The sequence below is a fragment of the Vanellus vanellus genome (assembly GCF_965231255.1).
Source record: "Vanellus vanellus genome assembly, chromosome: 5".
NCBI lineage: Eukaryota > Metazoa > Chordata > Aves > Charadriiformes > Charadriidae > Vanellus > Vanellus vanellus.
In genome coordinates this window covers 65,481,637-65,499,358 of record NC_138910.1, presented here as the reverse complement: position 1 = coordinate 65,499,358, position 17,722 = coordinate 65,481,637, and the positions used below count along the sequence as shown (strand labels likewise).

The following is a 17,722-nucleotide window of genomic DNA, read 5'->3' as shown; positions in this document are numbered from 1 at the left end:
AAAGCTCATTTGATTAAAATGCATGTACATAAAGCGGAAGACATTCTACAGTCCACAAGTAAAAATAAAGAGTATTTATCAATAGCTTATAAACCGCTTCAGTTCTCAGGTATCTCATGTCATCCTGTATCATATGCAAATTCTCCAAACAGCAAGTGTGGGAAGTGGTAATAAATAATGAGCCATAATTACCTTTCTTTATAACACTGTAACAGGGCTGCAACATGCCCTCTTTTGGCACAAAGAATATTTTTGTTATTTTGTTCTTGTAGCCTGTCCCTGACTACAGCAAGGTAGTTAGTATAATTATTTTATTAATCACCACTGCAACATATAATCATTGATTATATATTTGAGCTAGTGAATATTACATTTCCATTAGAATGGAGCTCATTTAGCAGTGAATGATATTATGTTCATACAAAATATCTGAGTTGTGGAAAACGTGCACTGAATTGAAGTTCACTGAGGAGCAAAACAAAGCCCATGACAAATCCAGAAACTTAAGGTTAAGTAACTAGACTTTTTTGTGTACTGTTATTAATGTAGTGATTTAAGATTGAGCTTAGCTTTGTCTTTTATTGAGGATTTTGGTGCATGTGGCACTGTACAACAGAATAAATGCTATCAATTTCCCCTAACATGTTACAGGCTGAAAGACAGAATTCATATGTAAAGCTTAATTTTGCTCACTGTTGGAATAAAAAAAAAAAAAAGCAAGTGTATGTTATGATGACCCGTCTGTTCTCCTCTACCATGACATCCTCATTCTCCAGTACTTATCCATGTTTGCCCTAACCATTCAGCAATATAACCCCCCCCAGATTTTCCAAATGGTATTATAAGGAAAGGAAATTCTTGCTTTACAGCTGTGATTACAACCTAACAAAATGAAGGTTTTGCTATGTCTAAACTGCTAAACAAAGCTATGGATGAAATGACTGCTGAGTATACTTGCTCATTTAGAGATAGGCTGGCTGAGTTTTAAGTGGACCTTATGGCATTATTGGTTCCTATGATGGCATAACTGGCTAGGTAGATTAGGGGAGAGCAGTAGATGTTGACCACCTTGACTTTAAAAGCAAGGCTTTAGACGTTGTCTCCCATAACATCCTCATAGGTAAGCTTTGGAAGTGTGGCTTAGATGAGTGGACAGTGAGGTGGACTGAGAACTGGTTGAATGGCAGAGCTCAGAGGGTCGTGATCAGTGGCACAGTCTAGTTGGAGGCCCGTAACCAGTGGTGTTCCCCAGGGTTGGTACTGGGCCCAGTCTTATTCAACATATTCACCAATGACCTGGATGAGGGGACAGAGAGTACCGTCAGAAAGTTTGCTGATGACACAAAACTGGGAGGAACGGCTGACATACCAGAGGGCTGTGCCACCATTCAGCGAGAACTGGACAGACTAAAGTGGTGGGTGGAGAGAAAACTTACAAAGTTCAACAAGGGCAACTGTAAGGTACTGCACCTAGGGAGGAATAATCCCATGCACCAGTATAGGTTAGGGGTTGACCTCCTGGAAAGAAGCTCTGCAGAGAGGGACCTGGGAGTTCTGGTGGACAACAAGTTGACCAGGAGCCAGCAGTGTGCCCTTGTGGCCAAGAAGTACAATGGTATCCTGGGACGCATTAAAAAGAGTGTGGTCAGCAGGTCGAGGGAGGTCATCCTCCCCCTCTAGTCTGCCCTGGTGAGGTCACAAATGGAGTACTGTGTCCTGTTCTGGGCTCCCCAGTTCAAGAAAGACCACGAACTACTGGAGACAGTCCAGCAGAGGGCTATGAGGATGATGAAGGGAATGGAGCACCCCTTTTATAAGGAAAGGCTGAGAAACCTGGATCTGTTTAGCCTGGAGAAGAGAAGACTGACAGGGGATCTCATCAATGCACATAAATAACTAATGGGCGTGTGTCAAGAGGATGGGGCCAGACTCTTTTCAGTGGAGCCCAGCGATAGGACAAGGGGCAACAGGCACAAACTGGAGCACAGGAAATTCCGTCTCAATACAAGGAAAAACTTCTTTACTTTCAGGCTGACAGAGCACTGGAACAGGCTGCCCAGAGAGGCTGTGGAGTCTCCTTCTCTGGAGACATTCAAAACCCACCTGGATGCATTCCCGTCCAACCTACTGTAGGTAAACCTGCTTTGGCAGGGAGCTGGACTAGATGATCTCCAAAGGTTCCTTCCAACCCCTACCATTCAGTGATTCCGTGATTCCTGTCTAAGCAGATACTTTTAACTGAGGGAGAGTCCAGCTTCTCGGTTCCCTTCCCTGGAGCACAGAGTCTTTAGAGTGCACAGAGGAGTTGATTTGACTTACAAGCAGTTCAAATAATTTCAGTGGTAACCAACTATTTGATGAGCTGCCTGGGGTATGTCTGCTTGATATTTTGCAGAAATTGGGTAGCTCACTCTGACTGCTGCCTAAGTTGAACAGATTTTATGTGAGTAGTACAGCACTGAGCCCAAACCAGTCTATGGTATCTCTCCTAGGCATACCTTAACTCAAGACACAAAACTAATTTAGTCATGTTATATGCAACATCTAGGTAACTCAAGCATGGCTCAACCAGCTCACACCCGCTCATAATTCCCAGACAAAAGTTAAAAATACAAAAGGGCAGGGGATTAAATTAAGCAAAAAGAATTGCTAGGCAGTATGTTTAAGCAATAATTATCAACTAAAAAAGCACCCACAATGGATGAACTGGGAAAGATAACAACTTTAAAAAAAGAAGGATTGAAGACTGGATCACAAACTGAATAACAACATGCTATTGCAAAAATGGGCACTTGTATGCAAGAATATGCCTTGTAAGAAGTAATTTTTCTTTTCTCTCAGCAGTCTGAACAGTTTGGACAGTAAGCTGGAGTCATAGATGTTTAGATGAATTGGAAACAGTCTACAGGAGAGTAAGAATGTGACTTAAATTATCTAGAAAACATGAAAGGCTAAGTGAATTGGGACTGTTTAGCCTGAAAAGAAAGCATGAAGGAGGCACACAATAACAACCGCCATTTGTAAAATGCTGTTTCCAGCAGAAGGGAGTCAGGTTACACAATTGCATGAACTTTTAAAAAATAAAGATAGAGAAGCCTGGGCTGCCTGCAGGTCATGGAGCCTTCATTCTTGGAGCTTTTTAATAACTGGTTAGCCAAATATCTGTCAGGAGTGATGTAAAGACAACTGATCCTGCCTAGGCAGTAGAGGATGGACTGACTACGTGTCACCTCAAGGTCACCTTGAGCTCTGTGATTTTATGGAGGGTAGGCAGAATAAGTCTGCAAAATACATCTCAGGCTAAACGTAGCCTCTGAAATGATTTAACTGGAAAAGGATCACTTGTTCACTTACTCAAACGTGCTTTGGAAGGTCCCTACAACTACCTGTAATGTTCAATCAACCTATTAGGAAAAAAGTAGAATTAACTCTGGAAAATACTTAAAATGGGGAATTTCTTTAAATAGTATGATTTTGAAAGACCACAAAAGCATAGCCAACACACCACAGCTTCAAAGAAAGGCAAACTTAATCAGAAAGTTACTGCAACAAATTACTCATTCACTCTCAAATAAACACAGAATTAAAAATAAAACCAGAAGGAGAATTCAAGCTTACTGCTTCACCAGTTTTTCCAAGGTTTCCTTGGTCTCCTTGTTCTCCCTGTTCAATGTAGAAAACAGATGATGTAGTTCATTAGAAAAGTAATTTCTTTCATATGTGTATCTTAAAGTCCTCTGTTTTCCTAGGAGCCTCTTTATTTTCTAAATTACATCTGCCAATTGAAACTTTAAAAACTAAAGTTAAGCAACCAGCAAAAATTTGTCAGTGGTGAATTTTGATTTCACAAAAAGATGTACTAATGTATTTAGGACTTGCCCACAAGAATGAAAACTATGTATTAAGGGCTTACTAAATATATTAAGTCAGCAAATACTATACATTAATGATTTAGTTTTTATTTAAATCTTCCTTTCAGCAAATTACTTTCATTTGGTAGAGCAAAGGGCTACAAAGATGATTAGGGGACTTGAGCACCTTTCTTATGAGGAAAGGCTGAGGCACTTGGGTCTTTTTAGTCTAGAGAAAAGAAGACTGAGGCAGGATCTTATCAATACTTACAAATACTTAAAGGGAGGGTGCCACGTAGATGGGATCAGTCCTCAGACATGAGGAGGGACTTCTTTACTTTGAGGGTGGCAGCGCACTGGAACAGGCTGCCCAGGGAGGTGGTGGAGTCTCCCACTCTGGAGACGTTCAAAACCTGCCTGGACACCATCCTGTGCAACTTGCTGTAGGTGACCCTGCTCTGTCAGGGGGGTTGGACTAGATGATCTCCAGAGGTCCCTTCCAACCCTGACCATTCTGTGATTCTGTGATTATTTCACAACTGCTTCAAAAGTAAATGTTACCTGAGCACAATACTGATAACTTTACTTTTATTATGAAATATTAGGAAAATTGACATTTGAATAACATTTTAACAAACTTCTCCCTCTCTCCCCAAAAGCTTGGAACTGGCATCAAATATTAGATTAATTAATTCTGTTGTCCTTAATAACACTGCAAATCACATTACATAACTCTGGAACATTTTGCTATGTATTTTGTAAGTGCAAGCTGGGTGTACATGCATGATTAATTATCCAGCTATGACTATAATCTCAGTGCCCTAATGAACAGTGATTTGGGTACTGTTTCCTCAGATTGCAACTCAGCACTGAGAAATTCTGATGCCACAAGCTCCTCTTTCAAACTGCAGCACTTCATCTCATACCCCCTTAGGCCCCTGAAATCCTGTCAGTGCAGGAACTGCCCTGGTTCTCTTGTTGCCCCCAGGTCCAGCCACCCTCACAACCCCAGGCATTTTATCAGGTGCTGTCTTTGCTCACTGATCTCTGTTCCTTCTTTTCCAAAATGGGATCTTGCAAGAAATCCGTATCACCAGTACGATATACATTTATATTATCTGGAAGCATGTGTACTCATATCCTTTCACTGGCATGCCACTGTATATAGTAGTGTATAATTAATACTCCAAACACATTTTATTTCACACATAAAACCATAACCTACCTTTAAACCTTCCGGTCCAGGATCACCTACATAACCTTTTTGTCCTGGCTTTCCCTAAAATAATGATTAGAACAAAATATTGTCAATATTTTATTTTTAAAAGATAAATTCATCCCAATTTCTGTATTTATCGAAATATGTGCATTCAAAAATGTAGAGTTTAGTAATATTTAATACCAACATTTGAAGCAAGAGCAATTATAAATGTACATCTGAAAATACACTGTTGATTACTACAGCAAATACTGGCACAGCAAGCAGAATCTATATTAACTCTTACAGCAGTTAACACTGAGGAAAACCAGTCACAATCCAAGAATCAAACACATTTCAATTTCACTTTAAAAACTGCATTAAGTAGACAAACAAAAGGCAAGGTCATGTTCTCTCCTGGCTAATTCCAGCAGAACAGGGACTCACACTAACAGAATTTGATGTTTAGACTTCAGGGACTGGTTCATCAAGTTAATTATTTTAAGCCTCATCTCTCTCCACTAGCATTTTACTGCTGATATTGTGCTGTGATAGTCTATTAATAACATATTTTTACCTAGAAGAAATACAGCAAGATCTTTGAAGCATTTTATAACATTCATCCTTCTCTGTTGTCACTCACACAGATCCACAAAGGCATACAAACCAGAAGGCTTTTCTCCTGAATTTTCAATTAGATGTTTATAACCTAATTATGTCTCACTTTTATGAGGTTGTTTTCCCTCCAGGTATACTTTATTTCCTCTACAACATAGAATACGGCCCTAACCATTTGGTTATCTGAAGAGCATAGCCCTGCCTAGACAAACTTTCCCCATCTGTTCTGAGGCAACCACCCTAGTCCAAAAGTAAAGGTCCAGTGGTCTGGATCTGGCTCTTGAGCAAGTTGCTAATGAGACCTCTGGAGTCTGACAACTGGAGAAAGAAAATTAATTCAACATTTTAATGATTCAGTATCAAAAAGATGAGATTTCTGCTAAAAGGAAATTATCAGCTGTTGTTCCAGCAGACTAAATAACTGCAGTCACAGGACTCTGCAATGAGAGCTTTCCTTTCCACATTGGCTGTCCTGAGACAAGAGCAACTAAAGCAATGAATAACAAAAAGGTTTCTTCAAAAAAGATGGGATTTTTCCATTTGGGTCTTTTGCTCTGGCTGCTCCGTGCCTGTCTTTCAGAGCACATGTGTGTTAATTTCTGGGCATCTGAGAAATTCTCTATATGGCTTAAAATTATACTGTCTTAGTAGGTTCCACGACTTCTCATATTAATCTATTTTTATTTCTCTCATTCCCTCTCTGCCTGCCTGAGCGATTTCATTTTGCCCTACAAGTTCCAACAAATATCACTGCTTTGGGAACAGATTTTTGGTTTTGCCAATGGATTAAAACGGCACAGCCAGGAACACAGGGAGAAAAGACCGCAAAGAGAAGTTCTGAGAGACCCAGACAAAGCAAGACATGTCTTTCCACAAGGCTTAGCAAAAAACAAGTGACGGGCTTCTGCAGATTACTACATGCTGTTTAACTACTTTGCTGCAAAGAACCTTAAGGTCTTTCTAGAGAGCAAGACTGCAACATAAAAATGTTTTAAACAAAATTCATTAAAAGAAACCTAGTGGCTGCTATTCACTACCTTGATAATTTTAGTCCTATCAGAACTGAATTGGATTTACAAATTGTAACATTTTCTTGGCTGTAGTCTCCCAGCTATGTACTAGCTGTGTAGGACACACAACAGATGCAAGTTGATCAGAAAATGGAAAAAGTGAATTTAACTGGTAAAGCAATTTGAAATATACACATTTGGCTTTAAACAGAAATGCAAGACAACCGTAAATTACGCATGGAGGAAAAGCCACTGACAGAAGGTTAAACTAGGGATGGCTGCTTTTCTGCTTGCAAACCCCTGAGAAAATTACTCTTCCAGAGCAGGGAAATGACAAAGGAAATGTCTGTTTCCTGAAATATTAGCTGAAAGCTCTGCCCTTCCCTTTCAGAAAACAGCAATCACCTGTGCTTCCTTTCACCTCACAATGGGTTGATACAGGTGTGTATATTTTAATATAAATATTTTTCACTAGCACTCTATTTCTATCCCTACGCAAGCTCTTCACATGTGTTCAGCCCACAGGAAGACATATGGCACCTTCAGAAAATACTGCACTGGGGGAGCAGGGCAGCTTTGAGAGCTCTTTCCTCCATCTTCAGGAGGAACTGCTCACCTTATGACTACATAAATACCAGCTTTTGGTTTACACATGTATCTCAGAAAGGAATCAACTCACAACAATTCCATTTTACATTCTGGTTTAAAACAATCTCTCCCCTTTTAAAGGCATTCTTCTGCTCCAGCAATGAAGAAAAAAAATGAAGAAAAAAAAAATCACCAGTGCATGCACTGACTGAGCTGAGCTACACTGACAGTTACAGTGTTAATATTTGGATAGCCTTTGAGAAAGAGAGTTAATTGGGAGGAAACTGAATAAACACAGCCCCTTCTTTAATGTGGCATCTACTGTATTTTCACAGGGCAAATATATGAATACCAAAAAAAAAAAAAAAAAATCAGCATTTTTTGATTTAGAAGGATTCATTTAAGAAAACGTAATTATTTGACTTCGCAATTGAATGGGTGGGAAGGTTTGGAAAGGAATGAATGAAAAATCAAATTGTATGGTCAGATTCAGCTTAAAAACCTTTTCCTAAATTCAAACATGCTGAGCTCTATGAAACCTGAGGTATGTCCTGAGTAAGCAGGGAAGCATCCTCAGTTTTGGCTCCAGTTGTTTTAAACATATGGGAATTATTTTCTGAGCTGGGACTTGATAACCAGAGCACAGGTTCATATTCACCTTCTGTTCCAGTAGAGGATGATCTATTTTTCTGGCAGCATTGGTCAGGTGAGTCCCAGGAGTTTTGGTTTCATGCCTGTTTTTTAAAGCAAATGCTAGAAACAAGAGTGGGGGGGAGGGAAGGAGAAAAATGAGGGGAAAATTTATGGCTGGCTGCCTGGTGCACGCCTAAACCTGAACTGGGAGCTGAACACTTTGACCTGAAAACTACACAGTACAAGAGATGAGGAATTCCAGAAGCATTAGAAACCTGTTCCATTACTGTCCAAGAGAAAACTGGAACAGTTTCATAAGAATAATCAAAGGTTTACAGTGCATCACCTACAAGGATACTTTACAGTTTAGACAAACTCTAAGAAAGTCAGGATAGCAGTGGCTGGAAAGAGGACTAACCTATTAACCATACCTACAAATAAGGTCTGTAGGACAAGCAGCAAGATTGTAGCAAGCAAGACAAAGGCAAGACTTTCAAGATAGAATGGCTAGACATTAGAAAACCAGTCTGTAAAACAGGCAAAGGACTGAAGCAGATTGCCAAGGAGAATGAAGACTCCCCACCCCTGGAGGCTGCAAAAAACAAGCTAGAGACACCTCAGTCAGTTAAAGGCATAGTGACAGCTGATGGTGTCTCGGGGCCATGCATGGCCAGACCACTGCTTCAGGTCCCTCTCAGAGACCTCCCCTGCCCCCATGGCTATTTAATTAGCATAGTGACAACATAGTTTTGATAGCATTTATTTTTTTAAACTCCTTCCATGGAAAATGGAAACAAAGCCTATGTAAATCAAATTAACGTGAAATTGCAATCAAGCAAGCATAATTTAAAAAGACAGATGTGTTCAGCAGCTTACTGACTCAGTCCTGCTAAACTACATCAGATTTAACAGCTTCATGATCTGGACTCTCCCCCTCCAGTGTAATCACACAGTCTATGTTACAAGTGGGAGTGAAGAAGCAAGGACAAGCAGAGATGGGAGTGGAGTTCAGAGCAGCAGTGCAAACAAGCTGGCCTGGAGCTGTGAAACAGCTGGAGTCAACAGAAGCTGTAGAATCCAGGCAAGAGCAGATGGGCCTTAGGATGAGGGGGAAAAAACAGGCAGGGCTCCCCATCGAGCAAAATTCCCATTTCCCCTACCTCTCATTTCAGGAGGGGATGTTAGCCAGCAAGCTACTAAAAAACGTCTGGAGACAGCAACCCTGGGACTCACCTCAGATCCACACATTCTTCTCTCAACAGCTTGTTGTGAGAAAGAAAAACCAGGGAGTCATAAGACATGCCAATAGTGTGCACATTTCCCATTGAGAGAAATCAAAACCAAAATAATTTAGGTCAAACTGACCCAAAATATTTCAGTTTGCTAGGTTACAGAGAAATTTTTCCTCTTGGGTCACTTCGACACCAGCTGATGGTGGCCTCTGCACACCCGGTGACGCAGAGAATGTGAAGGTAGGTGTCTCATTGCCCATGAGTCACCCGCTGCAGCATCTTCTTTTCCAATTGCCACAGCGCAACATGGGAGATGCTGTCCAGCCATGAAGCCCTGCCCAAGGAGGAGATTTAAAGTACAATGCAGCCAAAAATAAAAATTTTCATGAGGCTCCTGGCAGAAGCTCAGGCAGATTAAACTAAATATCGAACTGAGTCACAAAGTGTTTTGTAATTCTGTTCAATGTTTTGCATGTTTTCCTCAGCTGAAAGTAAAGAGGTCTTTTTTGGGTTTTTATTGTGGTTTGTTTTTTTTTTAAAACCCCTAATCCATGTGGCAAATAAGTGTTTTAATATTATTTCTGACAGAAAGCAAATCCCCAGCTTTGACTAGCTAATGAACAGGAAAAATGACACGGGAATATATCTACACTAGAACAGGGAAACAATGGGAAAGACTTTCCCAAGTTCATGCAAGAAATGGGAAGTCATCCAAAATGACAAGCGAGTGATCACCAAACATAAGCAAATCAAGTAAAGGCAGAAGATCGCACTGCATTCAATAAACTTAGCAACATCCTTGTAGTCCCTGGTGCAGGCTATTCTTCATTTTTAGCTGAGAATTTTTCTAAAAATAAGCTTCAAGTCCACTAAAATACTCTTAGATACTAGTTCATTTTTATAACTAATAAAATTGGTTGTTTGTTTTAAACTTTTATCTTTTAAAACATGTCAGCACAAACAGGATTGTGACATTCCAGCTCTACTGTTTTCAGCAACTGCCTACCAGATCAGTTTGAAAACAACTTCTTAAAGCATCAATCCTTTATATTTCTCCCTGTGAGCCAAGTCTCCTGGTTGGTTATTCCCCAATTTAAATATTTTGATCTATCAGCTGGTTCAGTCCCTAGGAAGGGCATGGTACTTTCATCCAACTCAAAGGAGCAGCACAAGCAGTTTGCTATTGACTCTTTCCTTTTCAAAAAAATTATTTTGTGCACCATGGCTGTGATTTCCTTTCAAATCCTTTGTACGGAAAACTGTTTCTCCTCCCAGCTCTGCTTTGAGCATGTTCTGAGGGAAGAGACATATTTATTCAGGAGATGCCATTTTAACACAGTCACTTCTCACAGTAAATTTACCTTCTAAAGCAGTACTTCTGCTGAAAAATAGTCTGCCCTAACAAAATTACTTATACTTACCCTTGGGCCGACTCCTCCAATAGGTCCAGCTGGTCCTACTTCTCCCTAAAAGGAAATCAGGACTTCAATAATCTTGATGCCAAATCTATCTTTAAAAAAAGAAAATCTGCAGATAACTGTATTTATTATATCATCTTAACTTTGCTTCATATGCATTTGTATGAGTCCAAGTCTGATAGAAACACTGTAAGAGAGACTAATCTGATTTTAGACAAATTCATTAGCCAGAAAGCCATGCCCTTTGTAGGCACTAGATGCAGCCAGAAAGGCTGTGAAACTGTCGGTATACCTACCAATATAGCAATATTGTCACAATTTTGAGCACAGAAAGACCCAGGAATGATAGGTCAACCTCTCTGTCTGCCCTGCAGTTACTCTCTTCTGTCAACATTTGACACTTCAGGACTATAAAAGCAGTAGGAACATTCCTGCTTTTCTCTTCCATGTTACTATGGCACAGTCGCTAAGTTAGCCAAGCCATTTTGCCAGGGTTTGTCCTCGTCTTTTCTCAAGGATGGAGGGAGGGTGGGGGTCAGGCTTATCAGGTGTTTAAGTGAAGAAATGAGACACTGTGCCTGTGCCACGCAGTGCACTGATATAATTATGCATGATGGGGAACTGCAGTGTTAACTATTCAGGGTTCACTCATTACACAGTTACATTAAAGCATGGATTTGTATCAATGCCATGCCAGGATGTCATGCTGTGGTTGTTTTATGGTTCACTGATCCTCCTCAATATGGAAGATTTTCTCCAGGTTTTGGAGGAAGTGGTACACAACCTTTTAAATTACCAGCGATAGGAAACAGAGGAATTAAGAAATCCTATCTGCAGCTTCCTGGTTTCTAACTAAACAGATCATTTTGCCACTGTTAGCTTTTACTCACTCAATATCTGTCATAGAAGCCCATAATTAAGCTACTTAGAAGTCTAGAGGTCTATCCCCAGAATCACCAATTAAATTATTTCTAAAGTTAATTACTTTTAGCCTCAGACATGAGTTTTTATTTTTATGATGATGAATTAAGAATACTCAATAAATTTATAAGATGAAGAGCTGCCTTCCTCCCCCTTCAGTTAATAAGGGTCTGTTTACTTAAGTGTATCTAGGTTACTATAATTAAATTGATGTATGGTTTCTACCTCCAAACAACCCCCCACCCCCCATCTCCCCAGTTTAACTAAAAGAACCACATCCAACTCTAGAAACATATTATCCGAGATTCCACTGAAATAACTAAAATAAACCCCATAATGGATGCACAGCCCCATAAGGCTGCTAAAACCTCTTTGCAACACAAAAGAAACTTGAAAATTTGCATGACAGCACCATAAACACCTAACCATTGTTGTCTAACCCTCTTACCCCTCACTACTTTTTTCTTTTAAACATAATCTCTTGATTGGATAATTTTTCCATCTTACCTCAACTCCTTTGGGGCCTTGTGGCCCTGGAGGCCCTCGGTCACCCAGAAGTCCCTAAACATCCAAACAACATAATGAGAACTTATATCAACTAACAATCAAGTTGGTCTAGTTTCTCTCCTCTTACAAACCAGGACAGAAATGCAAAACTGAGGAAGCAGAGCTCATTTCTTACCATTGTTCTTCAGATTACCCTTCCGAAGCCAGAAGAAGATGCAGCAGACTTAATATCTGCTGGAAAACTGAGTATCTTACAAACTTCTACTACATAGATTTTTCTGAAGCTTTTTTCTTTTGTCTTTTTGAAAAGGAAATAAGAAAATATTGGAGCTCACAAAAGAACAATTCCTCTTTTTTGAAGACTTAAAGCACACCATATTAAGATTAAAGCAGAACCAATGTAACTCTTACAGATCTTTGATTTAGGTAGTCTTTAGCATAACATGTGATGACAACATTGCAATGGAAATGAACTACAAAGTGAATTTAAACTACTAGCTCGTCCAAAACTACTTGTGATTTTCAGCCCTTACTTTTCTGTCAGGATTATAATCGGCTTCCCAGAGATAAAGCACTTTATATTCTGCCAACTCCAAGTTTTCATGACTGCTCACGTCAACATTCTAAAAACTTTGCTAAAATGACTTCGCAGCTAGTAGTGTGTCAAAAATCTTGATCATCCCAATTACAACGGTAGCAATTGGGAAAAGCACTTGACCTGGTGTCAAAAAAAAAAAAAAAAAAAAAAATCTGTGTAAACATATTATTAATGTTCTGTGAAAGCTAACCTTAACAATAACCTTAACAATATCAGATAAAGCAAGAACAGAGAAACTGCCCTTTAGGAGAGAGATGATTAGCCTCTGAAGAAAGCAATGGTGGGAAAGTTCCAAGTGTAAGCCTTATTAATTGCTTACAAATGAAGCTGAAGTCTAGACAGAAGGTGCAGGCACTGGTCCAGTAACCGTTTACTTAGCACGCAAAGTAAAATGGAACAGAAAATGGAATGGGCCACCTCAAGGTACTGAGTTTCATCAAAGAGCCCATCAGTCTGCGAAAGACTGGGGTGGCCTGCTGTTTGACATACCACCACAAAAGTGACAGGACGGCTTTTAGTAGCACTACATAGGTAATATTCTGGTGTAGTTAGTGATAAAAATTTGTCAATGACAGAACTGTTGTTTCATTCTAATAGCAAAGCACATCGGGAGATACAGTTTCAGTACAATGTAATTGCACAGTGGAGATGTTAGCGATATTGCTACTGTACACACCCTTCCACTACACTTAATTGGATCTGCAAAAAAGTCCCAGGCTGTAAAATGAATGAAGACTAAATGAAATTTCCATCTCCCCTTTGAGGTCTCAGGCAACAAACAGAAAATGAAGGTAGTCATTAGACATGTGCCAAAGTGTCTGGAAAAAAATGGGGGAAGTCAGCAAATGGGGGTATCCTGTATTTCACATATATAACTTCCCAGTTGACCATCCCTTCCAGAAATGGTGAAACTCCTAATAGCCGCTTCTATTAAATGTGTTATCCAAACAAACATAAATGAACAGATGAAGTAAGTTCTCAGCTAGTTCCATGGTACAACACACACTGATGAAAAAACTACAGTCGTAGTCAGCATATTCCAATCATCTTTTCCTCTCCCTTTTCTTAGTTGCAGAGCATAAATACTTGCAAGAATAACACAGGAAATAAACTAAACTATTTCAGAGCTTCTTAAAAACATTCGGGTTTCCTTTTTTTTTTTTTTTTAAATGTAAGTATGCCTTTTTTTTTTTTTAATAAGAAGTGGTGGATCAAGATCAAACACCTTCTAAAATATCGTTTCCAAGCTGAGTAATGTGCTGTAGACCAAATTACGTAATGAATCCTTTGAACATTATTTTAGAGAGGTCAGATTTACTGATTACTGCACTAATTTAGGGAAAATTGACAATCCAGAACTTCTACTGGTATTTAGAGATGGCTGATCACTGTCAGAGCTTAAACTTTCGACCAAGCAGCTGAATTTCTCCCATGCCAACTGCTAAAAAATAAAGCTTACCCTGCTTTTTTGGCTTTTAAAATGGGTATTGCTTCTGAAGAAGCATAAAAAAAAAAGAAAACATGAGGAAAAGAGCAGCACAGTGGGAAGAGTTTTCTAAAAATAAAAGCTGGAAGGAATTTTTTAAAACTGCAGTCAACATAAGACAGCTGGGAATCCCAAAAGCCAAACATTTCCAGTGTTATGCAGCCCTTCTCCCTTGGTACTAGGAGCAGTGTAAGAATTTTTCCAGTTTGGTAAACTTCCTTCTCAAATGTAAGCCATGAATTCTCCCTGATTAGAGCAGGCTGTCTAAGCCTTTTGTCTCTAAGAACAAATGTGCCAGAGAGCACTGAATCTTGTTCAGCTATGTAATTTCTGTATCAAAGGAATAGAGCCTTAAACTTTCTAGGCTACCTTTTAGTACTTTTTTTCTGGAATCTGTGAAAAGGCAATAGATCGGTAGGTAATACATGTATTAAACATCAAGCCAATTCTAGCAAGAACATCTAAATTAACACTTTGGATATAATGTGGAATAATACAATCTCACTTAGTTAAGAAACTGGGCAGCAGGGATTAGATCTCAGTTACATCATTCACGTATCATCTTGGAGGATTAAAACTGATATGCAGTTCAAGCACTGTTGTATTTCTCTTCTCCTCTTTCCCCTAGGCCCTAGATACAGTCTTGCATCAAAGGGTTTTTTTAGTGCCCTGGTAATTCTGAAACACAGGAGCAACTTGCACTACAATGGTCAGATAAAACTCATTCATATAAGGCTGCTAACATTTTACACACATACATACAAACAAGTTACCAAGCAATAAATCAGAACTAAAGAAAAAGTCCACACCCGTCTCTGGAAATTTATTTTTACTTCTCCCCAATTTGCCACATCAGATATGAGTTCTCAGCCTTCCTAGCAAATTCATGTCTGAGCTATTTTGGGACAAGGCTCTTAACACAGTTCAAAGATATGAGATGCATAAAAGATTGGCAATGGCTTTGGCAAGTGGATTATTTGAGATGTTCTCAAGAACAATTAACTTCGGCATGGAGGGACTGTTACAATCTTCCAGGTACAAATAAGACTGTATCTTTAAACCATTTACTGTTCCCTGTCCTATGTTTTCTTGAGTAGTCTGCCACAGAATTTCACAATTCTGTTCATGGAAAATCTTCCACCTCTCTTTATTCATGGACAACTTGTATGTTTTGCCCTTGGACCAACAATATTGTTGGTTTTGAACAGTTCTTTTGCCTCGCCAATTTCTACCCTCTGGTTTACTTACAAAGCTCAAAAAGGCCATTCATTTTGGTAGGATAAATAAACTTCCTCTCAGAATACAGTCATTCAAGTATCCTTTTCTTCATCTAGTCCCGCTTGATTGAGTCTTTCTGGAATACAAATGCCCAGAACTGTGTGTACTACTTAGATAAAGTCTTCTCATGCTTTGTGCAGTGGCATTAACGAGACACCTTGACTCACATGTTCTAGAATTTCACTTAATTTCTAACCACCTTATTGTGCTTTTAATTCAGAGAGATCTGGCCAGTGTCCTTCCTTCTTGCCAGCTGTGAAGGTCTAAGTTTACAGTAGGATTTATTGTTTTAGGCCTTGCACGCATCAGTCTGAAGTCACAGAAGTGGGATGAATTAGTATAAAGGGCAGTTTTTTAAGATCATGTAAAGATGCTTAACCTTGTTTCATATGCAAACTTCATTCCATCATACTTGTGCCTATTTATCAGTGAAAATACAATGCAAAAATAATCCCAAGGCTGCTGAGCAAGGAACTTCATTGGTACTTGCCTTTCAACAACAAGTAGTTAATCTTTAGCTATTATTCAATCTTCTTCCTATGGGTTAATTTCTGACCCACCTGCACCTTTTGTACTGGTCTCTACCTTTTCCATCCGACAAAAGTTTCCCATACGTGCTTTTATCCAGAGCTGTATTGAAAACTCTATACATGTGACTTATTGCCTCAGCTTGGTCTAAAATATTAGTCTGCTACAGAACAGGAGCTAAATTAAACTGACACAGTCCTTTTTTGCTAGATAAATTTTATTCATTTTCTATTATTTTATCCATTATTTAATCTGGCGTGTGAATTTTACCCATTTTTCCATATTTTTAGCAGCTATTTCTTTCAATTTATTTTTTTTTTAAATCTGTATTACTCAGGTGAGACTACAGAGAGCTGCACGAATTTGGCATAAATTTTATTTAAATATAGGTGAAATATATGCTACTTTCTAGCTACATAGCTTTTTCTCCAAATTTCCTTCACTTGCCATACATGCTTCCATCTAACACTGTAATTACCTTCATAACTGGATGGACAGCATTAAACATTAGATTAACTTCCTCATATAAATACCTGAGGCAAAGTACCTGTATTTTGACATCAAGATTATCTTTTCATAATGCCAGTGTCCATCTCCAAGAGCTTTTAATCAGAGAATTGTACTGCTTATTGTTATCATGAATAAGTTTTCATATAGTCTTACCTTAGGACCTTCAGGGCCATTTAATCCAGGTACACCAATATCTCCTGGAAAACCCTAAAGAAATCACACAGACAAATGATTTACAGAGTAGGAATGTTTCCACTGTACTTGTTTTGATTCTGTTCATTCATTTAACAAATCTGAATCACAGAAACAAGAAATAAATTTGTTCTACCATCCTCAAAATGTCAAATTCCATTAAGTTTCCTTGAGAGGACTTGGATAAATGACAGATTCTAGGCAGCTTTCATTAAACTCATTTTAGCAGATGTCAGTATGGGTTTCATTTCCCTTAGCATAAGACTTTTTATCCACAAGGAACGTTTGAAATTAGACCATTGGATTGGTCTTGATGCACAAAAAACCCTCACAAAGCTGCCAGCACCAGGTCCTGTACTCATGAATTCAACTATTTTAAAAAAAAAGCTTAGGGAGCAGCTGAAGTCCTTTAATCCTTGGCCGCACTATAAGGACGAGATCACTGCAAGATTAAGAAAAGGTTAGAAAGCCTTTTTGCCTCCAAATCAGCAGGTGCTAATCCAGGTCTGGCTGGCAGTAACAGAAGGTTGCCAGCATGTAGCATTATTCAGAACAAGCCTTCGTGAAATAGTGTGTGGTATAGGTCCAGCTGTTGGTAAAGAAAAAATGAATATGCAAAGGAAATGAATCAACTAAAATTGTCATCCCAAACTATCTGGCCAGTAAGCATTGAGTGGGACACCATGAGGACACTTCTATGTCAGAGGAACCCAGTGCTTCAACTACATTGCTTTATAAGGAATGAGTGTATTTTAAGGAAACAAAAATAATGCAGCTAACCCTTATGCAATACAGTAGTGAGTTTTTCAAAAACAATTTCACAAACATCCAGTGAAGAAACAAAATTTTTAAATTTGTGGGATAAAGTAAAGCATTGGTAATTGACTTTTTAGTTAGAACAAGGCTCACCCACTCACCTGCCAAGATAATATTTTATTTTTATAAACTTTTAAATTTCATTATATATTGCCTGTCTGAAAATAGAAAGACTGCCACTGAAAAGTTCTTTCCCTGAGTAAAACATTTATTTCTACATCTGTGTGCATCCATCACCTAACACTAGTAAAAACAAGTTTCCTTCTTCCTTAACAGAAAATCACTGCAGATTAAAAATTATAAATATCACTCTTTGCATGCATACATTCCCAATAATG

The 17,722-nt window shown here is 38.9% G+C and overlaps 1 protein-coding gene across 1 annotated transcript in view; it reads right to left on the bottom strand.

Moving 5' to 3' along the window:
* The window catches only part of COL24A1 (collagen type XXIV alpha 1 chain), a gene marked incomplete at its 5' end in the record, with an annotated part of 158,634 nt that overhangs the window by 70,985 nt on the left and 69,927 nt on the right, over positions 1-17,722 (bottom strand). The window contains 5 exons of the mRNA XM_082484525.1: positions 3,619-3,663; positions 5,077-5,130; positions 10,552-10,596; positions 11,977-12,030; positions 16,530-16,583. Coding sequence (XP_082340651.1) covers positions 3,619-3,663; positions 5,077-5,130; positions 10,552-10,596; positions 11,977-12,030; positions 16,530-16,583 — 252 coding nt within the window. The remainder of the gene's footprint in view (positions 1-3,618; positions 3,664-5,076; positions 5,131-10,551; positions 10,597-11,976; positions 12,031-16,529; positions 16,584-17,722) is intronic.